The following is a 16,860-nucleotide window of genomic DNA, read 5'->3' as shown; positions in this document are numbered from 1 at the left end:
ACAACAGCTTTTATTATTTTGAGAACAGAATGATTGGGAGGAGAGAGTGTAGAATACGGGGTAGAGTAGGCAGGATTGCAAATGAAACTGTATCAAACAAACAAGCATTGAAACAGATGAAACCATAAGCTTTGTAACCGCATAACCTTACTTATTCATAAACTGGAGTGGATTCTTAAGAGTATCTAAGGTTGGGTACAATGCTCAATGGTGGCAGCAGTGAAGGAGTAGGGAAAAGGTTTATCCCTGGATCGCACAGGGGTCAAACCTGTTCATCTAGGTGACACACAGGGGATCCAGTGCTCAGGCAGGGGCGAACCCTGGATGATCCCAGGAGAAACCTTAGGTCTAGCTGTGGCCATAGAGTGCTAGGCTAGGTGCTGTGAGGCCAAAAAGGGTCAGTGAGTCAGAGAGCAGCATTCTGATGACTCACCCCATAGTTGGGATCCTTTGATTTAATAGGAGCTCACACCAAGCAGATCTCCCCTGGAAGGGAGTCAGGGCCACCACTAAAAGATCCTGCCTTGCGTGGCCATGCACTGTGGTGGGGTGTATAGAGCAAGGCATCAAATGATGATTAAAGGTAGTGGAGGTGGTGATCATTAAGGTATCTTGGTCATAGATCATTTAGGGCTTTAAATATCAAAACTAACATTCTGAATTAAGCTTGGAAAACAAATAGGAACCAGGGAAGTTAAATGTAAAATTAACTATTATATACTCTCTGCCCCAGTACTCTTATTGGATACTTTGTATACATGCCCTGGTATCCTTTTTGCTACCTTCTGGACAGGATGTTTCTGAACATTTTTCAAGAGCGGTCCCACTTAGAATGCAGTACAACAGTCAAGTTTTCTCTGTCCTTTGCTCAGGTATCTTTTTGTCTTTTGCTCAGGTATCTGAGCAAAGTAGTATGCTTTCCCCAAAATTCACCTCAAATATTTGATGAGGCAGTGTAGAAATATTCATTGGTATTTCAGTTCCCAGTAGTTTTCACCCCTGATGCTCTGTACTTTCACAAAATGAAGTATACTACTATGACAGCCCAAAATTTTAAGGCTTACCTTCCTCCTGACTTGAAGCTTCTGAACTGTCCTCCTTGAAGTGCTCCGGCATCTTAGATGTCTTCAGAGTGGATTGGAAGTTATCTAAAAGGTAACAGTGAACAACTTCAAAAAGCATTACTTCAAAAGCAAAATTAGAACAGCCAGCTATATTAGTAGAGAACTATGAAAGAAGCTAAGGCAACTGAGTATATTTTGCAACTAATTGCATTCATCTCCTCCAAGACACTAATATCAGACTGACTTTGTAAGGTACAATGGAAGAAAATGGTATATTTAAATGACAACAATAGTTGAAGTCACCTTTCTCTAATAAATTAACACCTAAACTTGGTAAGGAGCCGAAAGGATGGTTCTATTAGGATGTTTATTTTATATGGAATTTTAAATGTATTTTATCTTGTTATCTCTAATACGGCCTTCAGACTAATTCATTAAACACTATTATTCTAACACTTGCCATTTGTTTTCAGTATTCATTCCATAATATATTCCTATTAGTTGACACACTTCGTTTTCATTCAAGCTGACACATGCAAACATAAGACTTTGGATACCGTTCAGATGTATCCGTTTATAGCTTATGTTGACAATTTAACAATTTTGAAAAAACAAAACAAAAAGCATTTTGAAAGCTTCAAAAAGCACCCTGAAAGCACATATAGATACTTCTGCATCTTCTCTATTTCAAATTCTCTTCAGTTAAAACTTCATTCCAATGCATCAGTCAGTGGCAACACATCCACTGATGACTCTGAAAATTGAAACAGTGGCTGTGTATAGAAGCCACCATGGCTTCTTTTCACCATCTCTGCCATTTCCCTAAATACCCTCATAATGGCACAGGTTGCCATGTCACCCAAACCCGGGGAAGTGTGCGGAAAGGGTGGCTTCAAAACCACTCCTCAAACAATAGCTTATTGTAGGGGTTACTGGGTGGCTTGGAAACTCCTACGCACATCTCACTTGATTTGAACAAAATGGCAACCTGTGCTGCACCGAGGACAATTAGGGAAATGGCAGGTGCATGAGCAGCATACATGGGCCAGGGAAAAGAAGCCATGGTGGCTTCTTTTCCTCTGCTAATTATCCAAATCTGGCAAATGGTGTTTTTTTTTTAAAAAAAAAAAGGCTAGAATTGTCCTTCTGTATGTTCCTCTTAACTCTTTGCAGTCAGCGGCTCACTTGAATTCAATTTTAGTATACATGAAGTAGCACCTACTGAATAAATTAGTGCCATCTCTAATGAGCTGAAGAATAAGTATGTAATCATTAAGGATCATCCCTGATAGAACTCTGGTAAGTACCTCTTAGGTCATGTGCTAGGCAAGACCAGTCAATTTGATCTACCGTATTTCTTCGATTGTAAGACGCCATCGATTGTAAGACGCACACTAATTTCAGTACCACCAACAGAAAAAAAGCTTTGATTCTAAGAAATAATAAACGCATCTGCGATTCTAAGACGCACCCCGTTTTTAGAGATGTTTATACTGGGGGGGGGGAGAAGTGTGTCTTAGAATCGAAGAAATACAGTAATAAAGCACATGATGGCACTCACTGGAGCCAATAACTGATGACTTTGTTCTTACACCAAGTAGAACATATCCTGTACTGCTGCTCTACAGGAGGGATGGAGAATGTGTGCCCCTCTAGATGTTGGACTGCAACTCCCATCATCCCTCACCATTGGCTATACTGGCTAAACATCTAGAGAGCCACATGTTCCCCACTCCTTGTCTGCAGGAACAAGGGCTTAGAGCATCCATAGCTTCCATGCAAAGTGTATGTGTGTGTGAAACATAAAAGTTAAAACTGGGGATAAAAGAAAATTGCAGCATTGAAAATTTATGGTTGTATCCAATGGTAATGCAAGTGGAAAGCAGCTTGTCCAAATGATCTTTCTCTTCCCCTGCAGAACCTTCATCAAATTTCAGGCAATTCCACCTTCCCACAACAGCCCCATACCACCCTTCCAACTATCCAAAGGACTGGGGTACGGGGGACTGAAGCAGGGGAAGTACAAACTGCCTTCTGCTCACACAAAAATTGAATGTGTCACAAAGCAACTATCCTCAGGCCGATGTAACCAAGAGCATTTGATCTACAACTCAAGCCAAAGTGAAGAATTTGGATTTAACCTTTAGTCCCACTGAAGTCAATGGAAATGTCTCTTAAACGTAAGCATGTCAGCTTATCTGACTCATTATCACTTCACATGAGTTCATAATACAATTAGAATAATTAGATTTCTTACTGTGAGCATGCAAAGATTCCGAGGACAGAGACTGAAAGAAGTTGTTTACTCTCTGATTCTGCAGAAAAGCTTGTGATGTAGTTGAAAACAGCTGCCTAAAAATATATGGAAATACATTTATATTAAAGAATTCAACTAAGGTTAATTTAACACTATAGATTGGTATTACTTTTTAATCATTTCAATGAACATTTTCTTCAAACTCAAATCACACAGAATGGGAAAAAGAGAAGGACAGGCCATGACTAATCTGACTCCACCCTTTTCTATTCCATACCCTATGTGGGTGGAGCACAGAGGGACATGAATCTAGGGTTATGTTAAAAACCCAACTCTTGACCCAGAACAAAATTCACTTCACATATTATCTGTTTGACATCACATGCACACAGAATGGACAGCTGTAGTCATAGAAACATAGAATAGTAGAGTTGGAAGGGGCCTATAAAGCCATCGTGTTCAAACCCTTGCTCGTTGTTGTTGTTGTTGTTGTTGTTGTTGTTATTATTATTATTATTATTGCTTCCCACCTTTTTCCCAGTACTGGGGCTCAAACTGGTTTACAAGATTAAAACATGTACATTAAAACATATAAATATAAATCTACAAAAGTTAAAATAGAATTAAACCTGCAGTAAAATTAAAAACATTTTAAAATTTCTAAAACAGTAACAGATTAAAAATAAATAAAACCAATACATTAAAAAGCCTGCTGTAACAAAAAAGTTTTTGCATGCCTCCGAATGTGTAGCACAGAGGTGTTTGGCATATAAACACCTGTATTATACAGAGATGAACGAATATCTGTTACATTTGCAACTGATACTGGACCAGTTTGAATGAGATGCTAAGATTCTATGTGTGACGGGAGATGAGGACCACACTCACTCTCCAGACATGCCCATCTGCCTCTAGGCACTGGGCATTCTTGGGTTGGATAAGACATCAGTGTTTGCGATCTCACATCTTTGAAATTACCTCCGCCACCCTACTTCCAAAAGAGTTTTCCTTGCCCTCCTGGCTTTTAAGCAAGCCCTGATATATAGATAGATAGATGGCATTTAACCGATTTTAAACACCGGCTCTCACATAATCTTCTGGTGTTGTTCTATGATTCTTAACTATATTTTAATGTATTGTTTTTAACTTTTAGTGTGAGCCACCTTAAATAAATAAAGTAATAAATTTGTGGAGTGCCTATGTGAATGAAATCTAATGCACATCAGCCCAAACTGCACAGTGGTTTCCAAGTACTGAGTTGAACAGCATGCATTTTAGGCCCAGGCCCAGTCCATAAGTTCTACATGTGTACAATGTAAGTGTTGCATCCAACACATGAATTACCTGGTATGTGGAAGTAGGGCCAGCATGCCCTGTAGGGATGGCAGGAATGATCCCACACATACTTGCACGCTCTTTTGCACTTGCAACCTTGTACAACTAACCATTTTTAGGTGTACATGTAGGAAGTTTTATGGGTACAGTTTAAATACATGTGAGAAGTGACCCTGTTTTTGGCCCAGGAATTTTTCCTGCATGTCCTTGAATAGAAGGACTTAACCAGAAACACAGGAACTCCATGTCGATAAACCCTAAGCCACCACTCTACTTACTGATGTTTAAGCCAGTCTTTACCAACTTGGTGCCTTCCAGATGTTTTGAATTAAACGCCCCGGCATTCCTAACCATTGGCCATGGTGGCTGGAGCTGACGGGAAGCTGGGGAAAACTATTTAAAGTAATGATTGCCCTTTCGTTTAGCAGGTGAGGGGTGGAAAATGTTTCACTTTTCCCTTTCTTCCCCCATTAAAAAAAAAGTGTGTGTGCGTGCGTGTGGGGGGGGGCACTCTCAAAGTTCTGGAGGCACCAGTTTGAGTTATGAAAAGCAACTATAGCTATGCTGACTCACTGACTTCTTGCCTATTGGATTCTGTAGTTGCAGATTAGTGGGAAGGGCTGTAGCTTAGTGGCAGAATACATGCTCAGTATGCAAAAGATCTCAGGTTCAATCCCTGACATCTCCTGGTAGAGCTGGGACATTTGAAACCTTGGAAAGCCACCACCTGTCAGTATAGACAATACTGTGTAGTTAATAAAGAAGTAGATGGACCAATAAACTAACGTGGTCAGCCTTCTATGCAGATGGTTAGTTATATAGAATAACTACATAAAGAATATGGGAAATCATAGAATCTAGTCATATTAGGTCTTTTAGTAAAAATAATTATGTTCATTGCTCAGAATTTTACCTTATCATAGGTTCTAAATCTGGGTGTCGCCTTTCTTCTTGCTTCTGGAACCCCTGGTTTAATGCTCCTAAAATAGTCTTGTCAAATGCCTCAGAAGAAAGATCCTTTGGAAGCTGATGAGAGGGCTAATGTTAGTTATTGGCAAAGAAAAGTAACTTGTATCAAAGCAGTCATGAAAAAATATTTTAAAAGGCAAGGCCTCACAGCTCCAATTCCAATTAGAACAGCACTATCAGACCTTCTCTCTGCCCCATCCCAGAAATACACACATCAATTATTCAGGTTTGTTTTTCTTTTTTAGACTAGAACTAAAACCAGATGTTAACCCTGAATTAAGACAATTCAAGTGTAACACAGTTAGCCACTCTCTGATGAGAAGTAAAAACCCTTTCAGGCAGGAAAGAAGCTTTCATCCTGTGCATATTCTACATATTCTTTTTTCTGTGGAAGGCCAGTAACCCATTTGAAAAGTGAACTGGGAACACTACCCAGTGACTGACAGAACTATTCTCTTCTACCCTTTCTCTCCTCTTCCCGAGCCAGCACCAGGGCCTGCCCAAATGGTGTACAGGTGCCACTATAATCATGAAAGTACCCAAGTGCCCTGGCATTCCCCTTTTACACATGAGTGGGGACCATTCAGAACTCCCTGTTCTCCCTACACTTCCCCTCTCCCCCTGAGCAGAGACACCCATCAGACTGGTACTTTCAAAGTGCTCTTCTCTCTCTGGGACTCATTTTGGAATCCCTGAACAATTCCCATCTCTTGCAAGGAACAACTCAGGACTGAAGGGGGTGGAGCCACCACAGTAGGTCAATGCTGTGGGCTACATGAAATTTGGCATTTCATAGAAAAGTACAACAAATTGTTTGGAAACTAACTAGTAGTGAGATTTTATATTTGAAACCAAATTCTCAAATTGTTCTCCAGTGGATTTTGCATTTTTCAGAATTGTTTTACACATACATATCTTTAACGCCAGAAAATTCCAGCATCATTCCCATGTCTAGAATGCTCTTAAAAATACAGGAACGATCAAGATAGAGACATCTTCAGTTCTAATTTGTGTCTTACATTTTTAGAGTAAGGTAGCGTACTTTCAGTACCTAGTAATTAGACATTCCCATGGAATTGAATACACACATTGAATTGAATATACAGACTCCTTCCGGGGTTTGATCTAAAATTCCATTTCAACCATAATGCAATAAACAATTTAATGATACCAGAAAACATTTTGATCATTATTAATAGCTATTATACTCCCCACACATTTTTATGGAGAACTAACCAAAATTACTATTAACAAAATCATTTTAATTATATTTTATTTTAAGAGATGGTTTCTTAATACATAATAGGATTGTTTAAGAAGTTATTTTCTAAGTCCATCAGACAATGTCTTCTCCAAATCAGCCATACTGCAGTGACAACTCTAAGAAAATTAACACTTTTAATATTGTAGTAATCACCAACTTGTTAACTTCCCCCTACATCACAATTAACCAAAAGTGAATTCAGATATAAAAATAAAATAGTGCCCCCCGATCATGTTCTCTATATAGTAGGAAGCTCCTCTTCTACTACCACAAGCCCTGCATTCCTAATACAGACATGTTTCCCCATTTATAACATCCCTACATACTATAGCACTCTCAGTGCTATCATCCCTTCCTAAAAAAAACCCGAATTGCTCTCTGACATAGTGGTTGTATACAACTGGACTGTGCACTTCTGTGGTTACAGCTGAAAGAAGGAGCATTTACCAAATGTAAACTTATTACTTGCCAATTCAAAATTACTGCTTCTAGCCAATCTTAATAAAATGGTCAGCATTCTGTAACCAAGCACCAACTCAAGAGGTATACAACATCTCTGAGTTAAAACAGTATGTGCTTTTTAAGTCATGTGCTCATTTTAGGGTTATCTGAGGGTTGTCTAGACCTCAAACAACTCCTGCCACCTGGGATCACATGACACAGCAAGCCATGGTAAGCTGGGTGCCTGTGGATGCTCAGCACGACACAACAGCCCCCATAGGTAAATTAAGATATGGTGGGCTGTCGGGTTGTGTGAACTTGGTCACAGATAGATCAACACTTATTTGGGTCAGGCTTACGGATCAAGTACTCAATAGCATTGTACAGTGAAACAAATTGCCTATGTTTATTATGTAATTTCTTTTGAATACTTACTTTTAATAGAAATTCCTGTAATTCCTGGTGAGTTTTTTTTACAGAGGTTATATTATGATCTGACCAGATCACCTAATGAGAAAACAAATACAATTATATAGCAATACTTAGCTTTTACAGGACAAGTATGATACATTTGATGCTAAAGCACCATGTGACCAAGGAAGCATATAGAAGTAAGAGTTTCTGGCATTCAGGAATATCTCAATTATTTTAAGTCAAATTTGCATTGCTGCTGTTTTTATCTGGTTGAGCTTTTATATTGTATTTTATATTATGGTTTTATACTGTTGTTTTATACTTTGAATGTTTTTAATTTTTGTGAACCGCCCAGAGAGCTCTGGCTATTGGGCGGTATAGAAATGCAATAAATAAATAAATAAATAAAACTCTGGGTCTCATTCCAATGCTGGCTCATTTCATATTTTGTTATCTTATCTTCTAAAATGGACACACTACAATAATTTCTCTGAAACATGTATCAAGTAATTTGCAATAAAATTTGTAATAAAAAGTTATGAAAATCAGAGAATAGAAAAACTTGTTTTTATCCGTTAGAATATTTTAGAGCTTTCACATTAAGTGGATACTTTCTATAATATTTTGCAGAAACTTGATTTTTACACTTGATTTCTGTTTTACTATAAACAAGGTGAATATACAAGCTGCTAAAAATAACTGAGGGCTAATTTATATACAGGGCCAATTTTGTGGATCCATGTACAGAGCAGCATTGCTTGATTAGGTGAAAGCATCCACCTGGCATTTTAACAAGATTTTTTCTATTTAGTAATACACATTTACTTCTACAGATCCCCATGCAACCCACTATACTCTCTCACATCTTTCTTCATATACAAGAAAGCGGCCAAAGTTCCAAAAGTTCTGGCTTGGCTTAGTAGCCATTCATTGTTTTTAGTGGCAAGTAAGACTCAGCTTTTTCACTTCCTACTGTATAGAGGCAAAGTGTGAATGCCCCATTTGTATTTATTGCCCAGCAAGGTGGTATTACAGGTGAGAAATTACAGGCAGAGAAGTGCATGTGTTTTGCTAACAACTTTTACCCTCCAACCTACAACATTGAATGAACAGTTCTGTAGTTTGGGGGGTGCACCTACATCAATCTCTGCCACTGTAGGCCCAGGTGACCTCACCTGGGCTTACTACCAACTTCGGCTGGTGCGACAACTACATCTGTTCAGGGATAGGAATAGCCTACTGTAATTCATGCACTGGAAACCTCATGACTAGATTACTATAATGTTATGTGGGGATGTCTTTGTACCTGGGTTGGAAATACCCAGCCATCTTCACATTATACCTGTTAATAGAACTGGATTGGCTGCCTATTAGCTACTAAGTGAAGGTTATGTTGTTGACATACTAAGCCCAAAACAACTCAGGACCAGGATACCTAGCAGAGCGCCTGCCCCTATATATATCCAGCCAACCTTTAAGATCTTCAGAGGTCTTGTTGGTCATTCGGCAATCAATAGAAGGTTCCTAAAGAACATCTTGGAAGTGGGGTTTCTCTGGAACACCCTGCCCAGGAGGTTCAGGAGGTAAAAAATGTGGTATGTTATAACCCACAATCCTTGGTTCATGCAACTAGCCAGGACTCGACGATAGCAAAATGAAATCCTGCTTTCTTCCTTCCACTCGCCATGCAGGAAGATGAGTGGGGAGCATGCAAGCCCAGTACTTTGCACTTGCTCCTTTCTACTTATGCACATAGTGCTAAACTATGGGTTAGTATTATGTGCCAACATAGCTCGTATGACAATATTTTATACCCAAAGAACTTTGAACTGCATTACATATATTTATAGCCCACACATTGATGGCTTACATTGAAAGTATACTCCAGATGCTTGTCAGATCTTTTTCTTGGGGCACATTTCAGCATTATCTTCTGAATATGTACAGCTGAAAGAAACACAAACTAGAGATGAGAAGATGTACAGTAGTTCACAAGTGCTTTCCTAGGTTTAAAATATGTCTATTAGGTACTTAACTATTTTGCCATATACTGTAGAGATAAGAATGTTAATAAGATTTCTAGGTACCAGTAACACACCATTGTCTACTGGGTTCGCACGACCCAACAAGTCATGGCGAGCTGAGCACCATTGGGTGCCATGCAAAATAGCGCCTGCAGGCAGCCTCTGTGGGCAAATTAAGCCACGGTGGGGCTAATCAGGACATTATGTCAATTCCAGTTGTACTTCTAACAATGGAAAGTTTTCTGTGAAAAAATATAGCCGTGGAAATGTTTCAACCCCACAACATGAAGTAACTGGAATTCAGAAGGCCAAAGGTCAAGAATTTTTGCCAGTCCTTATGGGCCATGCCAAAAATTACAGTCACTAGCAGAGGAGGAAGGAATGGCACTACATAGCTAAAGCTTTTAGGCAACTTTATTACACAGCTGCCAAACAATCCACAGGCTTTCTCCCAATTTTGGAGTTGGCAGAGATGACTGTGCAACCTGTGAGGCTTCAAAGATAGGAGGAACACTGGCTGCTCATCAGACTCACCAGAGGTGGTACCATACCTGCCATGGTGAGCATATTCTCTAAAGTGTGCAGAAGACACAAGATGGGAAAGAACTTTGCGAAGTATTTAATGTCCTAAAAGCTGAGATTTTACATACATACCTTCTTGCTGTGGTCTATGGGAGGCCACCATAAGCTTATCACGATGTGCTGCTCTTTGTTCAAGTAAACTGCTCTCATTTCTTGGCATACAGTTATGGGGAAAATTCTAAATTGAGGAAAAAGCAAAAGCAAAACGTTAAACAAAATTTAGCAACATAAAAAAACAAATAGCGGAAATAGTAAACAATGTGCATGTGAAAAAATAGCAAAATGCTCTATCAACAATTCAGATCTCTACTTAAAAATCTGATTTTTAATAAATAGATGTACCTGCCCAGACCCTAAGGTCCTCTTCAGGGGTCTTTCTCTGTGAGGCCCTGCCAAAGGCAGGTGGCTACTAAGAGGAGGGCCTTCTCTGCTGTGGCACCCTGGCTGTGGAATGAGCTCCCTAAGGAGGTTCGCCTGGCACCTACACTATATTCTTTCAGACGCCAAGTGAAGACCTTTTTATTCTCTCAGTATTTTAACAGTCTATAAATTTAATTTTAACTTGGCTGTTTTAAATTTGTTTTTCTGCACTGCTCCTGATTTTATCCTGCTTGTGCTTTTATATTGTATTTTATATCATGTTTTTAAGCTCTCAAGGCGGCTTACAAAAATATTTTTAAGACAGTACCTGCCCACAGGCTTACAATGTAAAAAACGTGACACAAAAGGAAAGGGGATTGAGAGGGAGGAGGGGGAAAAAAGAAAAGCAAATTCAGGCACTAGATTCTGAGTTGCACTTCATTCATTCACTTTAAAAGTTTAAAGACAAAGTCTTGCGCCATCTAATAACACATTTATTATGCACAAATTTTTGTAGTCAAGCGTCTGCCTTCAGATGGCGACTCTTTTTGCTGTAATAGTTTAACAGGTACTTTTAAATGTTAAGAGAAAAAACACTAATTTCAAAACTGCTTATTAAACACTTACTTGGTTTATTTTACAAAATGTCCTTGAACAATCCCTTAAAGCAAGAGTAGGCAACATTATTGGGCCATTTGGCAATCTGGGAAACTGTCTTGGGAACCAACACAAAATGGACACACTGCAGGTAAAAGCATCAGCCTGCAGAAACCTGCCATCTTCATTTCCTAAGAATGTTGCTGAGCCCCACATGTGGCCCAGAGGCATTAATGGGAAAAGACAATGAGAGCAGCTAGGGACCCTTATTTTGCAGTGAGAGGGGTAGGGCACCTTGGCAGGCAGCAAGAAAGATATATGATGCCCTTTGCATAACCCATGATGGCTGTGTTCACACAACATGGCATCCACACTCAAGGCTAAGTATGAGTTGTTGTTGAACATTTGTTGTGTGAACCCAACCATTCTAACAAACCATACTATGTTAACCAAGAACAAAGCACAAAGCAAATCCATGCTTTGTTGGGTTTCAAGCTGTCAGTTGTTCATGGTTAACAAACTATTCTTTGTGTGGCTGCGTTCACACAACACAATCCACAGTTCCACAACAACCCATGGTTCACAGTAGTGCTAAGGAACTTGCTAGAGATTGGAACTTCTTTCTAGTCCAAACAACACACAGTGGATAATTGAAGCAACCTCAGTAGGAGATGTAAGATGGTGGGTTATGTTCTCCAGCATATTATGTTGGAAAACATGCCTCAGCTTTCTTACTTATACAACAAAACTGAAATTTATTAACCAAAACAAAATAAACTCAAGCGATTTTTCTCTCCCAACTTCCATTCCAAAAACACATGAAGCAAAGTGGTGTAACACTGCCAAAACCGTGTCTAATACAAAAGTACTGAGAGGAAAGTTTGAGAACATTTTTATAATTCACTATTTCATTTGAGAGGTGTTTTTTTTTAATGTGGTACAAACAGCAAAAGACAGCCATTTTTTTTAACTTAGTGCAACAGCTTAATCTAAGTAAAGTTAAAATTATGTGTATCAAATTCAAGACCTTCCAAACATGTGCAGTCTAAGCATTTCAATCATTATATTCAACACTAGAGATATTCAACACTGTGTAAAATATGCAGGGAGTGCTCTGTATACTTCTGGCACGTGCCCTTTTTCATGAATCCACCTGTGAGACTGGATGATCCTAGAAGTATCTCTTTATCCACTACAGCAGGTGTGGGGAACCGTCAGTCCAGGCTCCCCACCACCCCCAGCAACTGAACTTCACACACACAAAAAGTATCATTCACACAATGGAGGAAAAAGATGGAGAGAAAGAGAAAGTAAACAGAATAGAATGGAGGGAGGGTGTGAATGGGTGTATGTGTTTGTGAATGAATGAGTGTGCCTGTACCTTGAGGCATCTTGCTTAGCCACCACTGGAAACTAGATGTTGGATTAGATAAACCTTTGATTTGACCCTGGAAGGCACTGCTGGAAATTATTTCTTGCCTACATATATGCACCCTGGCACTTATATACCTTCAACAGTGCAACAGAGCTTGTTTAAGAAAGAACAGAAAATAAATAAAGCTCCGGCTATTGAGCGATATAGAAATGTAATAAATAAAATAAAAATAAACTTTTAATGGAGGTTAGTATTTCAGACCCACACAAGTGTGCCTCGTGACCTGAATTAAGCTTTCCAAAGCGAACCTGTGCCCCCAATTTCTACACCCATCTAAACATATGCGACAAAGCCTAAAAACTGAAATTGCTGACAGAATCTCTTAATTTTATAGCCGTAAGTCCAGAAATATGTATTCATTCAAAATATTTATATCCTGCCTTTCTGTCTAACCACTTGCCTCCAAACTGGCTAACAATAAGTGAAAATAGAGAATGTTTTAAAAACAGTAAAGTAAGCTTTTTAAATGCAGCTGTGAGTTAGGAGGGCTCTGAGAAAACGAAAATTGCCCCCTTTCTATAGATTTTTTTTTACAAGGGAAGAAAGTCTGTTAGAGAGAAAACAAACACACACACACACCACCTTGGAAGGATGCACCCGCTAGTTTAAGGTGCCACGAGCCTCCTGTCCTTCTAGTACCCCACGCTATGGAAAACGTAGGCAGCCCTAAGGACTTGGCTGATTCACAAACGCGCAGAATCAGCTCTGCCTTCCCACCCGATCCCCGTCAAGCAGCTAATGTAATGCGGGCCACTTCGATACGGGGAGGGAGCGCGGTGGGCCTGCCGTCGCCAACCCCGACTCTATACCGTATTATGTCACACGGGAAAGTGGTTCTAGGAGCCGGTCCTGGCCGACAGAAGCAGTAGAGATGGTGGCAGGAAGGGTCGGGTCCAGCAAGCGGCAGGCAGGGGCTGCGAAGGGGCCGCAACGCGCGAGGGATGGTGCCCTTACCCGGCTGGCGTGGCAAGCGAAGCCGTCCCGCTCCTCGGCGTCCCGGCAGAGGGCCCTCCGCAGCCGCTCCAGGTGCTCCCGGAGAGTGACCCTCTGGTGGAAAGAGAAGGCGGGATGCAGGGAGGCCATGGTGAAGAGCAACAGCAGCTCCTCTTGAGCCACCAGCCCCAGGCCCCCTTCCACCGGCCCGGGCCCCGTCGCGGGGGCCGCCGCCGCCTCCTCCTCGCCTTCCTGCCCGCCTTCCTTGGGGCGCAGCGGGCCGAGGGAGCGGCAGCTTTGCAGGATGGCGTCCACATGGGGCAGGAGGCGGTGGAGGCGGCTGGCAGCCTCGCGGTTCTCGGATCCCAGCAGCGCCAAGTAGACGATAAGCTTGGAGCGCGCCGCCGGGTCGCGGAAGTCGCTGCCGCCCAGCGGGGGGAGAGGAGCAGCGGGAGGGGGCGAACCAGCAGCTGCAGCACCCGGGGGAGAAGGTGGCGGCGGCGCTGCGAGGAGTAGGAGCTGCTGCTGCTGCTGCTGCTGGCCGGTCGCGGGGGGGCTGGAATTGCTTCCTGCCGGGGCAGCGGCGTCGAGGGTGGTGGCGGCGGCGGCGGCTCCTGCAGCCGCGCCAGCGCCGTTGGCTTTGGCCTCGGAGTCTCGCAGGCAGTGGTAGTCCTTTCGGGCCAGCTCCTCCAGGCAGGAGCCCAGGAAGCGCAGCTCCAGCGGGTTGAGCAGGTCGAGCAGCCCCACGGCGAACTCCAGCCGCTGAGCCGAGCCCAGCGCCAGGCCGAACCACTCGTAGACCGCTTCGCGGGCGCCTCCGGCTGAGCAGCCGCAGAGGCAGCGCAGGAGTGGCGGCGGCGAAGTAGGGCCGCCGCCGCCGCCAGGCGGGACCGCTGCCCCTGACCCGGCCCCGCTCCGACGCGGCTGACTGGGAAGGCCACCGCCGCCGCCTCCGCCACAGTCCCTCGGCGCCACTCCAACCGCCGCTCCCTCCTCTTCTTCCTCCTCCACCTCCTTACGGCTCATCGCCTGCCGCTGCTGCTGCTGCTTCACCGGCAGCTTCATCTTCAGCATCCTCGAGATGAAGGGAGGGGGGAAGGGAGCGAACGGGGCGGGCTCAGCGCCGCCGCTGTCGTCGTCAAGAGCCGCCGTTCATCGCCTTCCTCCTCCCACCCAGGAGGGAAGCGCGAACCAGAGCTGAGGGCAGGGCAGGGCAGGGGCGCTTTTGCAACGGCGCTCGCTGGAGGGGCGGCAATGGCGGCCGCTCCTGCGCCTCCTCTCAGCGGCTTGAGGGAGCGCGTGAAGACCCGCGTGCCGGGCGAGGGGGGAGCGAAACAGCCAGATGGAGGGAGGACTTAAGTGCGCAGGTCACGAATACTGCTCTTCACCCTCCCCCCCTCGCTTCGACGGGCGCGAACTGAACGGAACGAGAGGAAGAAGGCGGGGGAGACGGGCGGGGGGGAAGTAAGAGACAGGAGAGGGCGGGATAGAAGCAGAATGTCCCGCGGCAGCCAATCAGAGGGTAGGTTCGCGAATTGCGTCACCTCGCCCTGTTCTAAGAGCTTCGTGTTGACCACCCGGCCCTCGTTGGCGAGCTTCCCCCTGGGTCCTAGAGAAACCACAGTCACGGCGGCCAACTCCTGTCTAATTAATTATGGACATTCCAAGTAGTCATTACATCTATCACATGGACAGGGGGCAAAATGAGATGTAGGTCACACTTCAAAGACATATAACGGAAGCTCCTATAGTTATTTACCTGGGGCTAAACCCCATTGAGGACCTACTTCTGAGTAGACATTATGCTTCCGCATGGTTTTAATTGTGAAAAAGCAGAGCTAGAAAATAGCTCAGATGCCTAATAGTTACAGCCTTCCTAGACCTTAGAAAAAAACAATTCATTTATTAAAGAATAACTGCATTATCTAAATACATAGGATTCCACTCTCCAAAGAAATGTGCCTGTGGTTGTAATCCTATGGACAGGAAGGAATTTTTAATTTTAAAATACATTTATTTAGGCGTTGTACAATATTTCCAAAAAGCAAGCCTTATCTCCTTAAGCAAATGGCGCACAGTGTTACATATTTACAAAATATAAACGTATATGTCTTGTTCTTCTAAAAAAAAAAAACTTTTCTAATACAATGACTGGCTCAAACAGTGGCTGTATTTGCATGGAATGAAGTCTGCGAACAAGCTCCTGCTAGTACAACCTGCTAAAAAAAGCCAGGAAAGGTTTGTTTAGTGTGTCATCCAAATGGGGAACATGGCTAGTTATTCCCAAACAAGCCAGGATTAGTAAACCAAGAACAAACCGTGATTTGCAATCCTGGCTTGTGGAGAAAACAAACTAGGATCCCTATTTCAGATGATATGCTAAAAAACTTTTTGTGGTTTATGAAGCCGGTCACGCTAGTGGGAAGAGCCAAACAGAATCAAATGTGCTGCATTGACAAGCACATCACTTATTTGTGATAAGGCAGGATTCTTGTGGATATTCTGTGCAAACATGGCCGTTATGGCCCCGTCTTGACAGTGCTTTGGCACTGCGAGGTGCCTGGCTCCCGCACTTGCATTCCTTCCTGGCATCTGCATGGGAAGGAACACAAGTGCGAACTTACCGCGCTGATCTGAGCACAAGGAGGGATGTAGGAGGAACAAGGCAGCCAGAGGGTGATGAGGAGAGGGACGCAGGGCCCCCAAACCACCTCACCTCCCTCTGGCTGCCTGTCCCTTCCCCCACCCATTTTTATTTTTACAGAGGCATGGGGCCCATTCCTCTCTTCCCCCCTCCATTTTTTAATTATTATTTACCATGGGTCCCAGGGCTCTCCTGAGCTCCATCTCCTTCCCTTTCCATCCAATGGCAACCAATCAAGGGGCGCCATCGGCTGTGACACACCTCCACTGCCAAAAAAGTCGGGGTAAGTGCCCAACTTTTTTCTAGCGGAGTTTCTGGGGTTTGCCCCTGAATGGCTTCGCAATGGTGGCCGCATTATGTAGATGATCTGCCGCTATTGTGAATCCACCCCGGGGCAAACCCTTCGTGTAGACATACCCATGGTGTCTGAGGCACAAAATCCTAAATGGCACCCTTTTACAGTTGCAAAAATATAATAGGTCATTTGCTTCTTATCTATGGCTCATGTTACTAGCTGCAAAATATAATGCAGCCTCTCTTT

General features: G+C 43.0%; 1 protein-coding gene across 1 annotated transcript in view; it reads right to left on the bottom strand.

The window, feature by feature from the left end:
* ZCCHC2 (zinc finger CCHC-type containing 2) overlaps nucleotides 1-14,749 on the bottom strand; it is a 32,794-nt gene extending 18,045 nt beyond the window's left edge. Inside the window, exons 1-8 of the mRNA XM_063130008.1 lie at nucleotides 14,307-14,749; nucleotides 13,697-14,126; nucleotides 10,423-10,528; nucleotides 9,615-9,691; nucleotides 7,766-7,837; nucleotides 5,570-5,682; nucleotides 3,322-3,416; nucleotides 1,065-1,148 (exon numbers count right to left, since the gene is read on the bottom strand). Of these exons, the coding sequence (XP_062986078.1) occupies nucleotides 1,065-1,148; nucleotides 3,322-3,416; nucleotides 5,570-5,682; nucleotides 7,766-7,837; nucleotides 9,615-9,691; nucleotides 10,423-10,528; nucleotides 13,697-14,126; nucleotides 14,307-14,749 (1,420 nt within the window). The remainder of the gene's footprint in view (nucleotides 1-1,064; nucleotides 1,149-3,321; nucleotides 3,417-5,569; nucleotides 5,683-7,765; nucleotides 7,838-9,614; nucleotides 9,692-10,422; nucleotides 10,529-13,696; nucleotides 14,127-14,306) is intronic.
* Nucleotides 14,750-16,860: the final 2,111 nt, after the last annotated feature.

The sequence above is a fragment of the Elgaria multicarinata genome, chromosome 7 (genome assembly GCF_023053635.1).
Source record: "Elgaria multicarinata webbii isolate HBS135686 ecotype San Diego chromosome 7, rElgMul1.1.pri, whole genome shotgun sequence".
Classification (NCBI taxonomy): Eukaryota; Metazoa; Chordata; class Lepidosauria; order Squamata; family Anguidae; genus Elgaria; species Elgaria multicarinata.
This window is presented reverse-complemented; position numbering and strand designations above follow the sequence as displayed.